Raw genomic sequence first — 22,533 nt, forward strand, 5'->3', positions numbered from 1 at the left:
GACTCGAGTGTTAAACTATTAGAATTTTCCTTTAGACTTGCTCGGGCCTGTTTGGTGTGTGTCCACCGTGATGCTGTTAGTATAACGAGCTGTCCACTGCATGCTGATTAATGTAATTCCAGGGAAATCAGAGCAGGGAAGTAAAAGTTTGTTTTTCTGTGCATGGGAACGTGCACACGCCATGTCACATGTGAGCGTGATCACTTTCCCTTTTTTTTTTTTTTTTTAAGTTATGAATTGAAAATAAGTCTTTCTGTCCTTCCTCTGAAATCAATCACTTTGGTTTCTGTGGGGTCACACTCTTGTCACAATTTCCGCCTGTCTAATTTCCCTCCTCCCACCTTGAGCAGATGACATAAATCAGGCCTGTGAGCAGCGTTTATTGTACTTGGTAACAGTAGTTATTCTCACGCTCTGCCACACAGCCAGGGCTCCTGACCAATAAATGTCAGCGGTTGGGTTTCTCCAGGTTTTGTGAAGGTATGGTGTGTGGAGGTATTTGTCACCTCAGAGAAAAAGGTCTCATATTGAAGCGATCATCATTAGAGCTCTTTTAGCAGCAGCTCAGCTTTACACATTTACTTCAACCAGCTGGCTGCCATCTTGAGTCAGGGTAAAGGTTGGCAGGTACTGGAGTCAGACACTGTGCTTAACGGGCCAATCATCTGCCTTTTTATGCTTACTATGTCAAGGTCAGAAATTTCCTATATTTTATCCTAATAATTGATATTTTTCCACTGAGCTTTTCATGCAAGTTATATATCTCAATATACTGGTATAAAAACCAAGTTTATTTACAGTGTATATTAGATTAATGCACCTTTTTAAATGATAGTTTCATTGAGAACTTTGCATACACTTTCTAACTAGCTTTGACTTGCACTTTCAAAGTATTTCTGTACCGTGGGTGCCAAGCGCCCCGTGTTTCAGGAGCCACAGACAGCCCAGTTTGATGGTGGGAAGTAATATATAACCATCCATAATGTAAAGGAGATCAAAGAAGCTGCTTTTTGCTGCTTACTTGTCACTAGTGTTCACCTCACATGTTAGAGTTTTACGCTGTATCCCCTTTCTCATGCAACCAGAGGAGCCAAACTGTAAACAAGTCCATTTATGGATCTTTCATTTACAAAAAAAATTGAATTAACAGCCTGATATGTCTTATTATGTCTTAGTCAGTGTTGGGCAAGTTACTTTGAAAAAGTAATTCATTAGTTACTTTTTTGAAGTAGTAACTAGTAACTGAGTTAGTAACTGAGTTACAAGATTCTAAAAGTAATTCATTACTTGAAAAGTAACTACTGCGTTACTTTAAAAAAAAGTTTAACCCTGTGGGGTCCAGGGTATAATTGGCCATTTTTGACTACTTTTGATTTTCTGTCTACATTTCACCTTTAAAAACTGTTTATTTGCCTTGTTTGGTATCATTGTTTTCAGCACAGCCTCACGTGTCTGAATTTACAGTTATGTTTTCATTTTGACATAGTGTATTAACACAACTGATCTAAAATCAGACAAAAATCATAAAATCAGAGTAGAAAAAGTTAATTTTTTACTGTAACAACCACAAACATGTTTATTGAATCAGATTTCATAACTTTAAATGCAAATATAAACTATGAGTTTTTAAAAATCATATGCAAAAGTTTTGCAAACAACAAAGTTATTTGCATCCATTTACCTTTTACCCTTTTTTTTTTTTATAACCATTTCAAACTATTTACAGAACAATCAGGTGTTCTGCATTTAATAAGATGCCACACAAATTATTTGTGCCACTCCAAAAAAATAATTTCTGTCCATGATAAAGGAGAACATCACAGCCTGATACCTGCAGGCCTGACAGCAGCAGGTGTATCACTGCTCCTGTTTTCATTCAGCAGTCGCCTCATTGTTCTGACACACCACACAAAACTATCCACAACACTACACACTAACTACACAAGACAACACATTAACTACACACTCCAAACACGCTAAACGTCACAAATCTCTCATCTCAAAACTCTCTCTCTCTCTCTCTCTCTCTCTCTCTCTCTCTCTCTCTCTCTCTCTCTCTCTCCCGCCGTCACTCCTCAAACTTCCCCCTCTTCCTAAACACCCAAATGTCATGTTGCCGTATCATTTTTTGATTGGTCGACATGGTGCATTTTTCCGCCAACATGAACGGGCTGTTTTTTGTTTTGCTTCTTGTTTTTTGCTCATAAGCAGGGAGGTCTCGCTGCGCTGTCCTTAGACAGTAAACGTGACGAAACTATTGAGGAAAAAACACGTGTATATATTGTTTATCACGACTCTGGTTTTACGTGGCCTATCAACACAGTTTATAAACTGGTATATATCACCTTGTTGCTTTGTCTTTAAGTGGTCATGTGATTGGCTTACCATGACTACTTTATTCTTCCTCAGTCAAACAGCAGCACTCATGCGATTGTTTTGCCCCCTGAGCTCCAGGTGTTGTGCTAGACAGTGATCGTGATTACCGTCCGCGGGAGCGCGCAGCTGCTAAACGCTGTAGCGCCCAGATTACTTACATAGACAGCTACTTCCATGCAACTGATATAAGAAGCGGTAAGCTGAACACAGCTTCAACCGTCTGTTTGTTGAAAAATAGTAACGTGACCGCACCACATTTTCTTGTTAGTAACAGTAACGGCGTTGTAACGATAGAAATAGTAATTAGTTAGATTACTCGTTACTGAAAAAAGTAACGCCGTTAGTAACGCCGTCATTCCCGTCACTGGTCTTAGTATGTGTATTTTCCAAATTCTGTAAATTCTGTGTACTTGTTTAACTGCGTTTGGGCTGGCACACTGGATTTCTCACTACAACAGATTTTCCTGTGCAGGAATTGTCACTAATGTGTGTCCATGCTGTTGCATGCATGTTTGACTGTTTGAAGGCAGAGGCACCACTGAGTGCCACGTCTCCGTCTTATAATTTGTCTGGTTTCATGCAAGTCACAAGCTGCCCATTAGTAGCGCCACAGAGGGGAACGTGCATTTGTTCATAAGAGGAACTTGGCGAGAGCGCTCTTTTTGTAAGGCATACCACGACAGAGCTTTGCCCGTCACGTGATAAAGCCACTCATAGCTTCTGTGTGTTAGTTGATGGTGGCTGAAACCGACTGACACTTCTATTGTCCAGACTTTACCCAGTGCAGGAATACAGTTCTTTCATGGTACTGTACTCACAAATGGTTAGGCCAGTCTCAATAAGGCTTCTGTCTGATTTACAGGAGGAAATCCAGTAGAGTCCCCTCTGTCTGTGACCAGAGGGGACTCTACTGTAGTGTAACGTCTGTCCAGTGTCAGAATAGTTTTGCAGCTGGTCATACATTTTTTTTTTTTTCTCTGTTTTGTTGTGGCTTTTATTCTATGTTTAATATGGGAGATGGTGTAGTGAGAGACCACCGGACAGAACGATGCATATTCACTGCTGTGTCTTTACTGTAGTGTCTTTCCATACCGTGGAACAGATTAGTGGGATGAAAGCACGAGACGATGGATGGACAGAACAGATAGGACAGAAGTGGGCATTACATGAAAGCAGGAGTAGAAGACCATGCAATCTGAGTTACTATGTTTTCGTGTGATCTCTCACAACAGAGTGATGGCCTGTGATCTCTGTCTTACGCTATCTGCCTTTCTTTCTAATCTGATGAAGTACCTGTATTTTCTCCTTTGCTCTGTCTGCACTATGCCCTCTCACCTCATACCCTTATGATGTCAGTTGGACAATCATGGATATGAGTGGAAATATGTGATCAAAGCAATCCTGTTATCCACCTGATCGCACGTGCTTTGATGAGCTTTATTGCTCCAAACTCTCACTTGTGCCGGCTGCTCTTTGCAGACTTATTTAGATTCAAATTTCAACAAGAGGGCAACAGTCTTTTTTCACACATGAACGTTGTGAGGGATTTTCCTGTCTACTCGCAATAAAAGTGCATTTAAAAACAGTTGTATGGGAGAATATTTAGAAATGTGCTATGTTGTTTCTGTTCCAGATATACCGATGTGGTGCTGGTCTTCTTCTGTTAGAATGCTTAATACAAAACGCACTGATGACAAAAATCACCATAAAGTAGACAGGTGTCACCTCTGAATCCCACCAGATGCAGCTGTGGTGATGTGGCGCATGTTGGAAGCATGCAGTAATTTTTCATTGGGTAATACGCTGACATTTAAAGGAAGAAAACAGATTTCTTTCAGACTCTTTAGCAGTGGTGTTTTGTTAATGTCACAGTTTTTTTCCCCCCCAAAGCTTGTGGGAGCCACAGCTTAGGGGCTAAAGAGCCGCAGGTTGGTGACCTTTGGCCTAAGTAGACCCTACAATCAGCTTTGGAGGCCATTGTCTGCATGTTGTAGCTCTTTACTGTCACCAAGGGGCAGTGTCACAAACTGGTCTGTGGCTTGTTGTTGCTTGTTCTGTTGGTTCTTTAGTCAGCTGCAAGGAGGGAAAAAACCAAAGTAGGCAAAGAACTGAAGTCTGTCTGTCTTTCCCATTTCACTATTTAACTTACGCACAGCTTTATCTTTGTCTGCCTGTGTGTTCCTGTTTTTATAGATGGGTTGCATAGGTTATATACCCTCTCTGTAAGCAAATGGACACAGCATTAACACACTGAAAACTGCACAATAGCACCTATAAGCAGCACGGTCATTTTCTTCTAGACCTTTGCAACAAGGATGTTCGCCCTCTGTTGTTTGTCGGAAAGATTTAACGTCCTTCTGCTTTGGCTTCATTTTTCAGATCCGTACGCTGTGCCCATCATTGTATACAGTCTGTTCTGTATGTTTTGCTGGTTTCATGCAGACACTGAACTAAACTGAATTCAGTACCACTTAAATGTGCTTGTCCTATGACTACATATTTACTGTAAACAAAATGTATTTCACTGAAATTCTTCTTTCTCTGAAAATGTGTTACATTTGCCAGAATGTGAGTTATTCTAAGCTAGATTGTGTGTTTAACTCTGCAAACGTATTTAAGATTAAAGTCTTTGTTTGATGGCACACATTGAGAGGAACTAGAGATATAGAAAAACTTCAGAAGGAGCTGCCATCACGGCTTAACCAGTTAGACGAAGCCAAAAATGTTAGACACATGTGATTTCAGATCAGCCATCTATCCATCTCCTCTTACAGTTAAACAAAGCTGCTGCCCACTGAGGAATTAGAAGCGATAAGAGGCTGCTAACCACAGGCAAACCTGAAGAGGAAATTCATGTGAAAGGAGAGGAGCTTTTATGGGAGGACGCTTCACATCCAATAACAATTTTCCCATCAAAATCCTTTTTTATCTGCATGAAATGATGCTGTTTATTCACACGATTCAGAACGCTGTTGTGAGTACTGTACGGGATACCAGACGAGACACTCCAACGTTTCTCGTGTGGTGAAGCCAGAATGTAATGCACAGACTGCTTTGCTAAGTTGATGTGAAATGTTAGATTGATGCACGTCTCTGCAGTTCACCCCGTCACGCAGCAAACAGCGCTGCTTTCCTTTGTAGTGATTATTATTCATAATTTGAAAGGGATAAAAATTAAATCATTTGCCGTGTAAATAAGCCAAAAAAAACCTGTAAACATTGAGTTAGTCAATGCAAATCCAAAGCAAAAAAATTCAATGCATTTCTATTGCATTTACCCGTAATCTTATGCGATGCTCTATCCGAGAAACATGCTGTTAGAACCTTTAATTAGCCGTTATCGTTCTGCTTTATTCACGTGCATACTGTGAGCTTGCCAATGCTGCGGTAACGCCACTTCCTCTGTATCATCCCGTCCCTTTTCTGTCTGATTTTATTCATTTCCCCAACTCTGTATTTACAGAGTCTGACAAATCCTGTAATCTGCATACATATGTCATTAGGTTTTATGTTGTGTCAGAAGGAAATGTTCTGGGCTGATCAGAGGAGCTGTTTGATCTTGCTCGGGTTTAACAGTGGATGGCAGCCAACCAAACACAAGCCCACCTGGCTGGCTGTTCAGATAGACCAGAACAAACACACACCTAATAATTTACATTTTTCTTTTCTGTCTCTGTCAGAGGATTCGTTTTCTGCTCAGCACGAGCGTCTGAAGGAGGAGAAAGAGTCCTTATCCAAGCTGCAGAAGGAATGCACAGCCAAGAGGTGTGTATCAAACCGCAATTAACCGTTTCTGTGTTTGCTGCACAGAAAAACTATTTAAAAGTATTAACCCCATCAGACGGACACTACCCTCTGAGTGATGATGCTCAGTGTGTTAGTCATTTGTATTAAATTGAGATGACACCCTGCACCTTACTCTTTCAAAACAATGGTCTGTTTTTGTGGCCGCTGCTCCCCGTTTATGTGTTCTCGACCAAGAGTTTGCACATTGTGCTAAAAAGACGTTTGGCCCGTGTTTGCCTTGGCTTGCGGTGAGACGTGTGTGCGGCGGGCACACATTCTGGATACGCTTTTGTTTATCTGAGAAGTACCTGGCAGTCGCAGAGGGTAAGCCAGAGCCCCAGGAAGGCCAGCAGGGGCCAAGAGACCCAGCAAACAGGAAATTAACACCGACACTTGTATCTGCTTAACATCCATTCCTTGGAAATAACTTGTCGTTTGTTTTTCATGAAAGTGTCTCTTTTCATTTATAGCGTTTAGCGAGGGAATGTTATACTGAGCATACACACTTTTTCTCAGCCTTTCCACGTTTCTGTTTAATATTATTTGAATCTTTAAACCAACTTGTGTCATGGCTTCGATGCCCAGAAAGTTACAAGTACATTTACTTAATCGTTTTACCCTGCAAATGTGATGTCATTACAGTATTTTCATGATACTATTTTATAGCTACAGTTGACTTAATGGGGAGAAATATGACATTTTTTGAATGCTTCTATACCAAGATAAGATGTGTGATTTATTTATATATTTTTTGTTAAAGGAAAGCTGACGCACAATAGTTTACTATTGTGCGTCAGCTTTCCTGAGTTAAGAGCAGTTTTAATTAAGATATTTCACATTTCCACATGTTGGCAGTTCAACCGAAGAAATATTTCTTTTCTAAACTCATCAGATGGTTTCGTCCAGATAAACTCCCAGCAGAGGTCACGTTAATCGCAGTTTTGTTGGGAAGAAGCAGTTAAGCAAAGAGTTACAACACAGCAAACCAACATGACACAACTATATGTGACAACTAAAAGTATTCTGCTCAAAAACATAAAAGCAACACTTAAATCACATGTTGGACCTTCATGAAAGAAATGTTCATGTTGAAAATCTTTATTGAAAGATCTTTTTGGAGCAGTATATTTATTCCAATTATAAACTAAAAGTGCTACTTATTTACTAATACACTGTATCATTAGTTACACTGTATCAGACTCGACTGATGAGTCATTGGTCAGATGTGAGCTTCACTGACTCATCAGTTTGTGTCAGACTCTTTCACAAACCTTCCAGCCTCGTCCAGAGCAAACAGACGTGGACACGTGTCATACAGGGCTGACAGCCTACACTCATTACAAACACAGCATGAACAGCATGTTGTTAGAGCTGTTCGTTCTACAGTGGCCACCAGTTATGCACAATCTGCAGTCCAATGGCATCTAGTGGTGAGATTATACACACATCAATGGAAGAGCGTTGTAGAAGTATCTGCATGAAATGATTCGCTATTATCCACACTGATCCACAAGTACAGGCATGAGTGCTGTACAGGGCACCTAAAATGCGAGCAGACTCACTTAAATGTATGCATACACATTTAGAGAATATTCATACAAAGGCATCCAGTCATATTCATGACTTTTAATTATAAAACTTCAGGTAACAACATTTAAATGCAAAAAAATAAAAAGGGGAATCTTCCGAGCTTCTGACAGGCCTGTACCTTTAGTTTAGGTCTGTGTTACCGCAGAGCTATACGTACGCATACTCAGGTCAAAGACTGAAACCTGGATAACAGCCATTAAGAATGATTTTTCCTAGTGGCCATAGACAGACCCTGCATTACTAAAAAGGACTGACCTGTAATGACAGTTTTGAACAGTACATTGTCACTTGAAGAGAGAGAGGAGAAAACCCCCAGATCATGCTATTTTTGTTCCTTTTTTTTAACCAACATTAAACTGCAATATTATGCTGCATCAATAAATTCCCGTCTTTTGTCATGAACACTTTTATATAGGCAGTAGCTGTAAGGCCTTTGAGGCTTTAATTGGGAGCCTGTGTGGGCATTCCTAGCCCGGACGAGTTCTCCTTCTCATTTTCATCTGTTCCCATCTCTTTAACTGACCTCTGCTCTGTCTCCACCTCCTCAGAGAGCAGTTCCTCAAGTCCAACGCCCAGCTCACCTTCCGTTGTCGTCAGCTCCTCTCTGAGCTTTCCTACATCTACCCCATTGATGTGGTGAGTTGGGCAACTGCAAAGAAATATCTGGTTACAAAAGTAAGACTTTGGTGAAGCACAGATGCTGGAGAGGGTTATATAGTGTGTGCAGCGATTTCCATGTTTATTCCAAATATAAATTTAATTTGTATACTAACTGAATGATTTTAGGCCCGTTCCTCTGCCAGCTGTTTATGGATCTGTTTCTGATGTCCAGTTGCTCTGTCCTTCATATGAAACCTCTTCTTTAAATCCACAGACCAATCAGTCGGATTATGTCATCTGTGGAGTGAAGCTGCCAAACTCGGAAGACTTTCAAGGTAATTGATTATGTGCCTGCCCGCCTATTTAAGTGTTACAGGAGGATAAGTGGTATGCTGTGTAAGTGTTTTGTCTTGCATTCGACGCTTGTGGTTAGATGCAGATGTCGTGAAGCGAAGCAATCTAACATTTTACTGAAGGATAAATGAAGGCTGATGATTTCATAGACAGTTATCTATGATATCATAGTTTTGGCTATTGTAGATGGCAATTTTGCAAAAAGCTATTACTGTGTTAAGGTACCATACCCTTTGTCGTACTGTGCACGAATACGATAATTGATAGTTTGTCATTTTCATACATAAAGGGCATAATGACATAATTGTAGCATAAATGAGGGGAGAATAGCTATAGTAGCTACAGATGATTGATATTCCCATTCACTCGGTCTGCTCAGTTGAAATCACAGTCCACCCACTACTGCACGTCTCGTCTTGTACATGACATCAGTGATCAAATTAACAGAGACATGCACAGCCCTTTATAGGTAGACATGCACAAGTAAAATGAGACAAAATAAAGGAGCACAAACTACGCAGGTATTGCTGGAGTGCGCCGTGTAAAAAGAAGGAAGACTGCTTCATTCTGGTCTAATTGCGTTCAGTTATGAAGGGCAATGAGAAAGAGTTTCTGCTAGGAATTGTTGATTTGGTAGTTTTGCCCTGATGAGATGCAGCGTGGTTAGTTTGCATTCTTGGTAGCTGTTGGAGTTGTTCACTGCCACCACATTCTAAGAGGGTCTTGTCACAAGATGCTTTTTATCTGGTTCTACACAAAAACCACATGATATGGGATAAAAGACGCATTACTGAACTGCAGGGCATTAAAAAAGTTTTGTCAGCAGGCACATTTGGACACAATGCTCCCGTTATGAGCTTGGTGGGGAAGGTTAGAGTAAAGGTCGCATCGTATATGTCGTGACAAATTGGATTTGCAGTCACAGCAAGAGAAATGTGATGACTGTACGACCTCTTAATAGTTGGGGGATGAGAATCGAATGGGTTTCTGAATGCTTAGCTTTGGGCAGGACCACTTGTCTGACACAGGGAACACAACCTCCACTGTCCACGCCGCATTCTCGGGCTCCCCTTCCTCACAGCTGGTGAAACCCAGCAAGCCTCTGAGGCCGTAATTCAGCAACACTAGCCTGGTCTCCTCCGCCCCCTGCTGCCACTCCCCACCTGTTAACATCTTTTAAGTACACAGTAGAGATGGGCAGCCATTACTCGTTCTCAATTTAAAATTTGACTCGCAGACCCAAATCCTGTTTCCTCTCGTTTTTAAATGATCGATCAGTCCTTTCAGACACATCTATAAAAGTGCAAGCATGAACCACAGCCCTGAAGTTGTCTGTTACTGGTGTGAGGCTAAAGTGAGGCAGATTAAATTTAATACTTAAATTTAATACTGATTCAAAAGGAAACCGATGTGCTGCATGTGTTGTCAGTAAGAACAGATGGAGAAACATGGACTCCCCTCCTCGACTTTAGTCGTTTCTCTTTATCCCAGTTCTTATTTGTGTGAAGTCCTGTGAGGTCCTCAGAGTGCAGAGTTGTCTGACTGTGTGTCAAAGTTGTTTTGAAAAAGCCTGCAGGGGAGGAATATTTCACATCAGAGCCCAGGATTAGGTTTAGTTGGCGTCCTAATCCTGCTGAGGGTCAAGGTGGGCATTGAAACCCGTCTATGTTTGACGTTTATCCAAAAGCCTTCCCTGTCAGCTCAGCCTGACGAGGTATCTGCAGTCTCCATTAGCACCCAGAGGTGTCACTTAAACTTGTGTGTCCTTCAGTTGACCTGATATTCCCTGGGGGCAGGAAGTTGTTCTCTCCATGGGCTTTAACCCTTTGGACTAAAAAGAGAGGAAGGACAGTGATGTAATCCAGGGGTTCTGTGCTAAGTTGAAAAACACACATTTTGAGCCAAAGAGCCTACCACTCTCTGTTGCCATAGTCTATTATTTCAAAGCATTAAGATAAAAACCACAGTGATTTTAAGTCTTAGCCTCGAGCAGTGTCCTTCTGAGAATGTGAAACCACTTTGTGTTTTGTCTTGAAACAATTTCTCGTGCTTAAAGTGAGTTGGTTTGCAGTTTCTTTCCCAGTCCGTCAAATGTTCACGAAGGCATCCAGTTTTCCACCCTAACAGATATTTGGACTCGGAGGGGATAGTTGTACGTGATGCTTTTGCTTCTTAAGCACATATCACAGAGACTTTTTTTGGTACCGTGTGCTGTGCCACGTACTGCAACGCATTAAAAACATGAATGCGACTACTCTCCTTCCAGCGAATACTTTGTTACCAAGTTATCTTTAGCTGGATGTTTGTACGCTGCAGTTTGGGGGTCATAAGATGTAGAAAAACTCCAAACAGCACTGACATTGACTGTGTGCTTGTATGAGGTTTTCACCATAATAAAATGTTACTATTTTGACTCAGTTTTCATTGAGTGAGATTCTTAAACACTTTGGTATATTATAATTATTATTATTATTATTATTATTATTATTATTATAAATAACTAAAAGGCTCACTTAACAACTGAGCAGGAAAACGTCTCATTTGTGAACTAACCTTAAATACGTGATAAGTAGAGCATCTTTTTCACTTTGTGTCCTGCAGCAAAGGATGATGGGAGCATAGCAGTCGCCTTGGGTTACACAGCACACCTGGTCCTCATGATCTCATGCTTCCTGCAGATCCCTCTTAGGTATCCGGTGATCCACAAGGGTTCACGCTCTTCTATCAAGGACACCATCACTGACAGACTCACTGAGAAAGAGAGAGAGTAAGTACAGTTTACAAACACACCTAATATTAGCAAAAACCTGAAATATCCACATCACAAATGCTGAGGTCTGTCTTTCTTACTGTACGATCTGTACATATAGTATACGGCACTGCGCAAAAGTCTTGAGCCACTCCTCATTTCTTTGTATTTTGCAACTTATTTAAAATATGCAAACGTACAATGATCCAGTATATAAAGCAGAAACAGAATTTGTACAATTCTAACAAGGTTGAGAGTCAACATTTGGCATGAGCACATTTATTCGGCTGCAGTGAAACTGAGAAAATCCAAATCTCTCAAAAAACAAGGAAAATAAAACTTGTTAGAGGAAACATGCAAACCAGACACGGGAAATAAGAGGTGGATAATTCAGTGAGCTGACTGACAGCACACAGACAAAATATAGACGGAGGGTAACAAGGTGAACTCAATCAGACACTAACAAGGGCGAGACGAGAACAAAAGGAGGAAGTCAAAAGGCAGGAAGACACACATGGGAATAATCTCCAAAATAATACAAAAAGAAAGAGAGACCAATAACAAAATTGTTGCACAGACAGGGCGATCAAAGAAGGCACAGAAACAGCAAAGTATTACAACAGAACAGTGACAGTGATGTTTGTGACATTTCTTTTTATTCCAATGTCGCCTTTTATGAATGAGATCAGCTCAGCAGATGGATGAAAATAAGCCATCTGTTTCTCATGTAGGGTCCTTCAAATAAATTGCTTCTCTTTGCAAAGTCAGAATCATCAAATTATCATATGCATCCAGACTTTGAAGAAAGCGGTTGATGTAAATTGCCTTGAATAAAACAGAGGGAAAAAAAGTCGATGACTTTGTTCTCTCAAGAAGGATGAATGTTGTTCTTGTTGTGAATATGTAAATGTACAGATTTAAACTGTGAAATTCTGATAAATGAAGCAGTTTTACTGTGAAATCCACCGTTTAGACTTTACTGCATTTCGAGCAAAGTTCATGCCTCTCATTGCAGATCAGATTGGCTGTTAAATTTTCTCTGTTGCAAACAAACACTTTTTTGTATTGTGCTCCTGGGCGGGAAAAATATTCATGCCTTTTGTCATCTATACTAAGACTGTGCAAGTCATTCTCTTCTTCGCAGCTCCTTTTCCTTTTGCCGCTGCTGCACAAGCACTGGTTATTTGTTCTGTCTCTTTTACTTATCTCAGTTTTAGTTTCTACAAAATTAAATTATCTCTTTCAAAAAGTTTATTTACTCTATTCCAGCTTATATTTGTTTTGTGTCCAAACATTCTGCCTTGTTCACGTCCAAACCGTCTTCTACAAACATGTCTCTGCATGTTTTCAGCTAAAATTAGTCTTGTTTGGCTAGTATTTCTTTACTCCAACACCAATATATTTTTTTGACTGCGGGGTCAGTGCTGGTCTCTAACTCAACAAAAGCCTTTAACATTTGTAACGTATCAACATTGTTAACAAGAATGTTTTATTGGTAAAACATCACAATGTTCCAAAGTATTGTTTAAAGTGATTGTCACCACCATTGGAACCAGCTGCATCACACTTTCAGCAATCTACTCAAACCTACGGAGCCACAATGAATACGTGAAAGCTTTATTAGAGTTGGTAAATTACCATCCTTGAGGCTTTATATTTAGATTTCCTACAGATGATAAATTCCAGTTTCCAAGCAGTTGTATCCATGGATTTGTTACCAAGTTTTTACAGTTGTTACAGCTTTGAGGTGGCCGTAGCCCAGGAGGGTAGAGCAGCTTATCTACAAGTCGGAAGGTTGGTAGTTCAATCCCTGAGTGTTCCCTTTCTGTATGGGATACTAACCCTGATGCATTCATCTGACTGTGAATGTCTGCAAATGATGGATAGAAAGCACTCATACAAATAAAGCTGTATACAGTGTACTCCAGATCTGCAAATATCTTAAGCCAAAGTTTCTGCGTCTGATCACAAGTGGAAAGTGTTGAATCCTGCTGCAGACCTCATTGTTTGAATCTTTGGCCTTAGCATGCATCACTGTAACAGTGCATACAGTATGTAGAGTATGTGACAGAAAATAAGGAACCAGAATCGTCACCTTTAGTTACTGAATCGACTGGTTTGTGTGGACCTGTGCTTCTTAGCTGTGTTTGACTAAAACGGTGTTTTGGGGGTTTTTTCGTCCCCCACCCCCGAGTTGAGTTTGAATTTTGCAAACACAACACAGATTTGGTAGTCATGAGCTCCACACGAGTGCATCAGTGCACAATCACACACAGACCAGACCACACAGTAGCATCAGTAGACGGCTGTGTTGGCTTCTTGATTCAGACGCGCGTCCAAATCTGAAATACTGTTCTGATTTGGAAATAACTGCTGAACAAAAACCTCAGTATGGATACTTGTTTTTTCACGTTAGCACATGCATAGCTGGTCGTTGAAGAAATCGCCTTAGTCGCCCCCCTAAGTTGTTTTGTTTTGCCTATGGTAGCAACTGGGTTTACTCAGGTGTTCACAGAGAACAGACTGTAAATCACACAACAGCCTTTGACAGTCATACCCTACGGTTGTAACCACTTCGCTTCCTACCCTTGCCACATTGTATCATTTTTTTTAACATTTCTTTTTGTTCAGTCACGATGTTGACACGGAGCGTGGCAAATGATAAACTGATAATCTTAACTCATCTGGGGGTTTGCCAGGACCCTTTGTGTTAGTCAGGAAGCACAGAGGAGCAGCAGTTACAACAACGGCTAATGTGATGAAATTATTATTTGTGTGTGTTGTGCTCTTGTAACTATGCATCAAGTCAGAAAAATAATTTAAAAAATGAGAAACAAAAAAACCCTCTGTGTTATGATAATTGCACACTCGGGACACGCGCTCAGGAATGTACATACGTACTGACATTCCACACATAAAGACCTTCCAATACGTGACAGACGTGGAGCGAGGAGCGAGATTTGGCTGTAAACAGCAGTGCTGCTGATGGCCGTGGATGTAGTACTTTCTTATAGAGTAAGATGAAGTCCACAGTCTTGCTAACACTCATCAGATCTTTACCTGTTGCCTGCTGGTTGATATCTGTGGAATATTTCAGTCAATGATCTGATGTTTGTTGTTTCTGGATTAATATTGATGCCATAATTTTGTCTCTTGTTGCGATGCTGAACAGATTGAGGCACTGTGTTCATTTAAATACTCATCTGCAATAATTTTGCAGGAAAGCACCTATAAATTATTATTGCTTTTGCATTAAGGCCACCTGCATTAAGCACTGCCCATGCCCTTCAGTCACATAACGTGAATGGATCAGTCGCTGTTATGTAGTTAACTGCGAACGAAGACACATGGCCGCCAAAAATACTGGCTTTGTTTTGTCTTTGCATGTCTGCAGTGGAGGCACGCGTATGGAACTGATGTCACTGAGCACTGCCTCTTTCACATCCACATGTCACATAAAAAGAGGAAAGCATTGTGAGGAGCCGAAACAATTCAGTGGCTTAACATGTCAAGACAATAGAGAGACTCACTGTGAGTCGCTTTACTCGTTTCCAGTCCTACCAAGCATGCTGTTTACACCAGCATCCATCAACAACCTGTGGCGTCCATGGATATCGCAAAGACACAACAGTCCAACTTTGCTCTTTAGGTTTTACCACGTGGGGCCATGCACTCCAGCAAACCCCACCCCCTGCACACGTTAATGACTGCTGAGGCCCCAGTGGGCTGCAGACATGCAACAAAATGATGTGTGGGGAGATGGAAAGCACCCAGCCGGGCTCTGAAAGTTTACAAAAAAGGGGTGATTAAAGTGTCGGAACAGGCCGGCTAGTGGTGATAAGTTAGGTGGTGTGTGATCAGCTTCAGGATTAGCAAAGCCACTTTTAATAGCGTGCACATAGACACTTTGAGGTGTCTTAGTTGCACCATCTGCTGTTAAATGGTAATTGCACTTACTTGGCTTTCCCTAAACGCTAGTTTTACTATTTGAGCCATCTTTGTAGTTCTCATCAACATCTCAGGCTCAACATCTTCATTCATTCTCTACTGCAGTATATTATAACTAGTGTGAGTCCAGGTTGTGGTAGCTTAAATACACACTTCTGTTACTATCCAGCAGAAAATTCTGCTCCTTAAGCCGTTAAGAGCGACGGCCAGAGCTGAGCAAGAACATTTTTCTATTGTCGCCGTTAATTTAAATGTTACAAGAAGCAGAGCTTTAGTTTGGTGAGAGAAGAATCTGAAAATATTTTACCTTGTGAGTTTGGTTAGGATTACCTCATTCTTTTCCTCCTGTGGGTTAAAACAACAATAATAGCTACCTTTTATTACAAAGACCAAAATATTTTAGTCCAAGAAAATCACTCAAGGCCTCTGTTGATCTGAACTGTGTTAAACTCCAACTATGGGCAAAGGCCAGAGTTTGAATCTGGCCCCGCAACAGTGTTTGAAAGCAGGGTGTAGAATATGACTGGACTGTTTAACGCCCAGTATAATTTGACCTTTTTGGGGATCGCTGTCCTCTGGGTCAGAGATGTTCTCAAAAATTGTTGGACTTTTAACATGTTGCACCCACATTGGGTCTCGTGTTGAGCACAGTTCCAGTGTTGCTGATTGCGAGGGGGAGAAGGAGGGAGATGTGATCCAGATGTCCTGCAATTGATTGAGACCAGAGCCTGGCCATTAAAAAAACACGAACTGAGTCATATAGTTGTTCAACCAAAGCACTGGAGCGCATCAGCTTTTTTCCTTTAAACTATCGCTGGTTAGAGGAAAATCGATGTAAGTGGGATTTACGCATCGCTGCTTGCTTCAAACGTAAAAGAAAGAGCTGCTGCCAGGGAAGGGATACCAGCTGAAGACGAGAGGAACCTGCGAACACCAAGAAAAGCAGTTATTGTTTCAGGCCTCCAGCGGTTTCATGTCTCTTAACATGGACTATGTGAAGAGGAGAAGAGTGGGAATAACCCCCCTGCTGCTCTGCCTGCCTGAAGTTGCACAGCAGTGACAAGAAAAAGCAATGTGAGGCTAAACACCCGGTTTACAGGGTGACCTACATTACTGGAAAGCATGCATGCCCACGAGAGGAGAGTAACTTTTTATTGTTCCATTTAAGTTGTTTCAGGATCAGTAAATAAAAGTTAAAAGGGCAGTTCACCCCAACGAGTTAAGAAAAAGAAAAACAGTATGCACCCCTGGTGGTTATTTTGCAAATGGAGTTACGTTTCATTTTCTCCTGCTCTTAAGCCCATTCAGTGCAGATGAAGAGAATGACATTTGGTCCTCCTCTAAATTCTCACTCAGTTAAAATGTGTTGGGAGATTTCGTGCATTTTAAATTGCTTGTGTTGTTATCCAGGATGAAACGAGTGTTCTGTCCAGTATAAAACGACACTGGGCTCCACAGTGACAGAAACAAGTAAACACATTCTCTTGGTATTATAGAATAAATGTTGTGGTTTCACTGGTGTGATACGCACATGTTCTGTAGTGGTTCGGTTGCATAGTTGCTGTATTCTTCATACAAGAGATGAATGAGGCGATCAGCTTGGAAGCCAAGAGGGCTTAAATCAAATTTGAGAATGGCTCATTATTTAGGTACGTACGTCAACTACAAAGGCACCCGAGGACTGGACAGAGTGTTTACTTGTCTTCTGAGGTTTTCTGTCATATCACTCAAGGACAAAGGCAGGAATGGTATGTTTTTAATGGCTCTGAAGAAGTCAATGAGGCTCCTCTAGGTTGACAGCTGAGTTGCGTAAGCAGGCCTTCATCTTGGTGTCCTGCTGCTGTGAAGCCTATACAAGCACTTTTTATCCATTCTTCATTAAAAAGTTAATAAAAAGCATCTGTGCTGCATGTGTGATAGTTTTTTTGTTTTTGCCACACAAACAGCATGTCTGTCGAGATGCTCGTCCGTCTGATGGAGTTACCACGGTACTGGAAAATTCTATAAAGTACAAGTGGTGTTCATCGTCACACACGATATAACATTTTGGACTGGTGTGATGGTCAGCTTAGGTTTTTCACACACATTTCTCCACCTTTCCTTGTTTTCTCAAGGGGAGGTGAAGAAGACAAAAGAAGAAAACGAGGAAAGAGGAGTGTGTGGGGGCTGGGTGCCGGGGTCAGCAGACCCCTGGATATTCTTAAGAGCCGTGATGAAAACCCGGTGTGACAGAGCAAGCAGCCACCACATCACTCAGGAGACGCTTTAACGGCATTGACCAAGATGGTGAAATGGTTATGCCGGGGTCTTAAGTGCAGCAGTAGTCATTAAAATAGCATTCAGTGACAGATGCTCAGTGTAATAATTTCTCAGATATTGGAAATTACAGCTCCCGGTGATTTATAGAGTAACCGCTGCCATTAGAGCTTTGACAGTTGCAAGGCAGGTGTGTTTTTTTTTTTTGTTTTTTTTTTGTCTTTTTAAAGCAAGTCCAAATGATTTATGGTCCCCTGGCATTTGAAATTGCACATTAAAGACATTGTGAAACTTACAAGCAGCCCACACCACCATTTAAATACAGGTCTGTGAGCGCCGGCCAAGCCTCGGCTCCGGCATGTGAGCCAGATCTGTTGTTTTGCACATTTGGAGTATTAATTAGAATGTCTAAACAGGCAAGCCAACACATGTGGAGACTTCAGCCTGTGTATACATTTCAGCGGGTCAGTCAGTCAGTCACTAGGAGCCTTCCCACCATATTCTCATGAACCACGCTAAAGCTACGCTCGACCACCCACCTGCATAGCTGTGTCTTCCGTATGTTCCTCAGTTTCATCCAGTGGCCTCGGGAGGGGAGTGAGAGCAGTCGGTATACCAGAAAATGCTTAAATATACAGACTTTGTATAGTTTGCATATGAAGAGCCCTGTGACCCTGTGGCCCCGGTTCTCTAATTGGCTGCTTTTAATGCTTTTAACAAGGTGTCTATAGAGACCATCGCAATTTTGACAGAAAGAAAACAGAGCTCAGATGGACTCGGTGCCCTCTATTTTGGCTTTGTTATTGTTGTAAAATCTCCAGAATTCAATGGTTGTTTTAAACAGACTTGTATGTCTTTGTGCCGCAGGAACCTTACCTTTCCTCACATTATCTTATCTCAATCGCCCACAAATGTGGCTGTTTATCCAGAGGCTATAAAAAACCCCGTCACGTGCTGCTGACACCTGCTAGCAGGCCCCCAGAGTACAGTACAGGCAGACAGTGTAGAGACACTGGTCGTGCATCAACCAAAGATGAAAGCATTATAAGTCAGCCTGCTATTAAGAGATCCCTGCACAGAAATAAAACGCAGGACAAGGAGTGAGTTTAAAAAGAAATGGACAGGAAGAGAGAGAGCAGTGAACCTTCCTTTGCTTCATCCCATCATTGTAACTACGCGTTTATTGGTTGTTTCCTTCATTTAACAAGAGTCCCAGCTTTATATTTGAAGGCTGTCTGTGGATAAAGGGTGTCTAGACCCTGCAGTTAAAAAGCTGGCAGGCTGGGGGCATTCATATAAAACCCGGGGACTTTCCTGTAAGATACTGCTTTTGTCTTTTTACAATGTCGTGGCTCCACACTTATTAATTACATATTTTCGGGTCTACACCCAGAGCCAGCACTTGCACATTAACTATCCTGTGGTTGGGTTGCTCTTTAGATGAGAAGGAAAGAGAAGTGCATTTTTATTTTATTTTTTTTGCAGGGGGAAGAAATGTGACAGATTTATGTCTGCCCTCAAATCACTGTTATTCTTTGTAATCTTTTTTTTTTTTTTTTTTTGGTCTGTCCGGTGCATCCAGAGTTGAATATTAGCTAAATGAAAGCAGATTTCATGTTTCAGTAATCAGTCTTTTGAATGCACCCTTAAGTGAGTGGGCGTGTTGATTACGGCGCCTGTCATTTTCAGTTTGCTGTGTTAGTTTCATAGACGTGACCCTTCAGCGGTGCTGCCACTGAGGGGAGCGGGAGAGGGATGTGCTGACGGAGGAAACTGCCTGATCAAGGAAAGTGAAGAAATGTGCGGAGGACTGCTGGGAAAGAGATGATTTGATTTGATTTACATGTACAACAGAATTAAACAAAAGAACCACGTAGATTGTGCACGAGGTGCGAGAGGCAAAAAAGGCCTGAGCTTACTTGAGATAAAACGAGAACAAATTGTTTGGAAATTCAGCGAGTAAGCACAACCGGTGCCACACACAGGTCATCTCTGGGCCTGTTTGTGGAGTCAGTCACAGACAGATTTCCTTTTTACCCTGGAACGAAATACAGCAAATAAGAACAAATGATTGAACGCTGGTGTTTCTGTTTGCCTGAAGATTTCTCAAGTCATCCAAACTTAACGGGTTCTTTGTTTGCCCGACCACTCCACCGGGTTTTATTAAACTGTGCCTGCCGCTTTTTGTGTAGTCTCGCTGACAGACAAACAAACGGCATTAATTAGAAGTGCTCTCTAACTTAAGTTCTCCTTCAGCGCCTCCTCCCCTCGACTCGATCCTCCCCGCCGCTGCGGTGTAATAATATATTTGGCGTTACGGGACGTCCCCGTGAGGAATTCCTGGTGTTTGGTGAACCAGAGTCTCTCTGCAGTGTGATTTCAGACACAGCGGACAGCAGTCATTAATCACCGCACTGTACGGGAGTGCGCGTGGTGCGTTTGTGCGTTTGTGTGTGTTGAAGGTAGCTTTGTTTCCCTTTCAGTCATGTTCATCAGCAAACAAATCCTATCTGTTTTTGGGGAAGTGATATTGGCTCTGCCAGCAGTGCACAGGGAATGCCTGTTGTGTTGTTCTTCCTCTCCCTGTTAGTTATTTCCGAATGCTGAGATATGACCTCTGGCGTGTCGCCTTCTCCGCGGGGCCCTGGCTGCATGTCGGCGATACGGAGGTCTAACGAGTGACGGGCTGTGTGGCCCTCGGGCTACACCGGCACTTTTTCTTTGCCAGACTTTTGCAGCAACATCCTGTTAAATTTCATTTTCGGGGCTGCAACGATCTCCATGTGTTCGAGGTTTACTTCTCAACCTTCCCGGATTTGCAGTGCGATGCGTGAGTGAGGAGGTGTTTACAGTGAACCCTGCAGTCAGAATGTTGTCTGACATGTCCAGACAGCCGCAGATATGATGTAAAGCAAACTTTCAGGACGTGGATAAAAGCCAAATAAAAGAAAGAGAGCTGTTAAAAATCCCTTAGTTCTGTATGTTCTTGTTATCGAGAGGAAATGCTAAAACACGAATGTCATACAGTGAAATCTGGACGTATAGTATCCTATAAGCTGCAGAGTGTCTGCTGTATTTTTCTACTTTATTCCTGCACAGCATTAAGAACACCTCTGACCTCCCTGTGGCACACGCACACGGGAATACTATCATATAGACCTTAAGGAATTAGTCACAGTGAGTGTGTATTGTAGGTTTTTTTTTAAATTCTTTTACTTTTCCACCTTATTCTTTTAGTAAAGAAAAACATTTACACCTCAAGTAAAACAGCACAAGCTTTATTCATTTTTATCTTTACAACCTTGTTTATATTTGACTTGGCCTCTTATCAGCTCAACATGTAACATCTCAGCTCTGCTGATGAATTTCATGAGCCAGAAAACACTAAAACTCCTCCAAAGTTCACTCATATTTCCTCACACATTGCTTCAGTGTTTGGGTGAGGGGTTAAGAGCGGACTAGGGGTTGGGTTCCTCCAAAGGTAAAGGTGAAGAATTTTGAAGAGCTCTTCAGATAAAGCTCTGATATGAATGTAGTCCCTAAAAGTATTCACAGGTTTGAGTATGTGTGTGTTTGCTCAGAGCAAATCCCTGCTTATTCTGTGGAGCTGGTTTCTCATTATGCTGAAGCCTCCTCAGTGGGAGATCAGGAGGCATAAGCACTTAATGACTGAAAGGGATGAGTCCGGCCTTAACATCCCTGGAAGTAAAGCGAACCGTATCTCTCTGCATGTCAGCATATTCACCTCACTACCCCACGCCAGCACCCAAGGGCATCTCCTGGATCTCCTTCATGAGCATTCCCTGCGTGTCCTACCTAAGACATGCGACTGGCGCCGATGGGACTTTCCCACCATGCTGAAAAGAAAATTTGTTCCTGTTCAGGGGCGGATAAACACGTTGTTTGGACGCCTCTGCTGTTTGATATTTCAGTTTAGCACGGTACAGAGGTGGCATCTGTGGGAAGGGATCATAGACTCAGACTTAGTTTCCTGAGCAATCTGCAAGTATCACTCAATGTAAACACTGCCGGCTACATTATCGGACACTTTCAACAATGCGAGTCAAATCGTTCCCTGTGGCAAAGCCAGAGAGAACGAGGGTTTTGTTGACTTTTTCACGTAGTTGGAACTGTAGTATATTTTGATGTGTAATATGGATATAATGTAGCCAGCTTGCAGACATAGGGTTCTCTGACTGCCAGTACTGGATCATGTACAGTAAATTCCTCCTTAAGTGTTTCTTTTTCTTCTGTATTTCACAGATTCCCTTTGTACCCCAGAGGAGAGCGGTTTCATTTTGAATATGGCGTCTACTTACTCAACAAGAACATTGCCCAGGTAATACATTGCATACACACGCACTAAACATGTTTGAAGCCATTTTTCAATTTGAACATTTATAGATCTTACTTATTTAGAGTTGGAAACTTATTTAGAAAATCATACTAATTTGTAACTGTAAGTTGTCCTGCAGTTTCTAAAAGTTGCTCGTACCGAGTGCAGCGCCTCGTCCGTTAAGTTTCACAATGCAGCGTTTAGTGTGTCGAGACCTGTTGTTGACATACAGGCGTTAATGCATTCACACTCTGCCATCACTATAAAGGATGATGATATTATATCCGTCTCATGTCATCAAATTGTCTCATGAAAACAGCAAAGCCATTGTGTATTAATCCATCTCAACACCTGCAGACTTCCCCAGTCTGTCTGTTGCTCCCAGGAACATCTGGTTGGTGATTAAAAAGCTTGATTGTTATTAATGGAGGTGTTACTCATAAAAAAATTCCTGAAACAGCTGTAAAAGCCTTTTAGTCAGGCTTAATTTAAATATTAGTAAGTGCTGAATTATTGTGATCTATGTGGACTAATGTGG

General features: G+C 41.6%; 1 protein-coding gene across 1 annotated transcript in view; it reads left to right on the forward strand.

Moving 5' to 3' along the window:
* uvrag (UV radiation resistance associated gene) overlaps positions 1-22,533 on the forward strand; it is a 90,052-nt gene that overhangs the window by 26,595 nt on the left and 40,924 nt on the right. Inside the window, exons 9-13 of the mRNA XM_003458979.5 lie at positions 6,057-6,141; positions 8,301-8,388; positions 8,627-8,687; positions 11,308-11,473; positions 21,923-21,998. Of these exons, the coding sequence (XP_003459027.1) occupies positions 6,057-6,141; positions 8,301-8,388; positions 8,627-8,687; positions 11,308-11,473; positions 21,923-21,998 (476 nt within the window). The remainder of the gene's footprint in view (positions 1-6,056; positions 6,142-8,300; positions 8,389-8,626; positions 8,688-11,307; positions 11,474-21,922; positions 21,999-22,533) is intronic.

Source organism: Oreochromis niloticus, linkage group LG10, assembly GCF_001858045.2.
Source record: "Oreochromis niloticus isolate F11D_XX linkage group LG10, O_niloticus_UMD_NMBU, whole genome shotgun sequence".
NCBI classification, from domain to species: Eukaryota; Metazoa; Chordata; class Actinopteri; order Cichliformes; family Cichlidae; genus Oreochromis; species Oreochromis niloticus.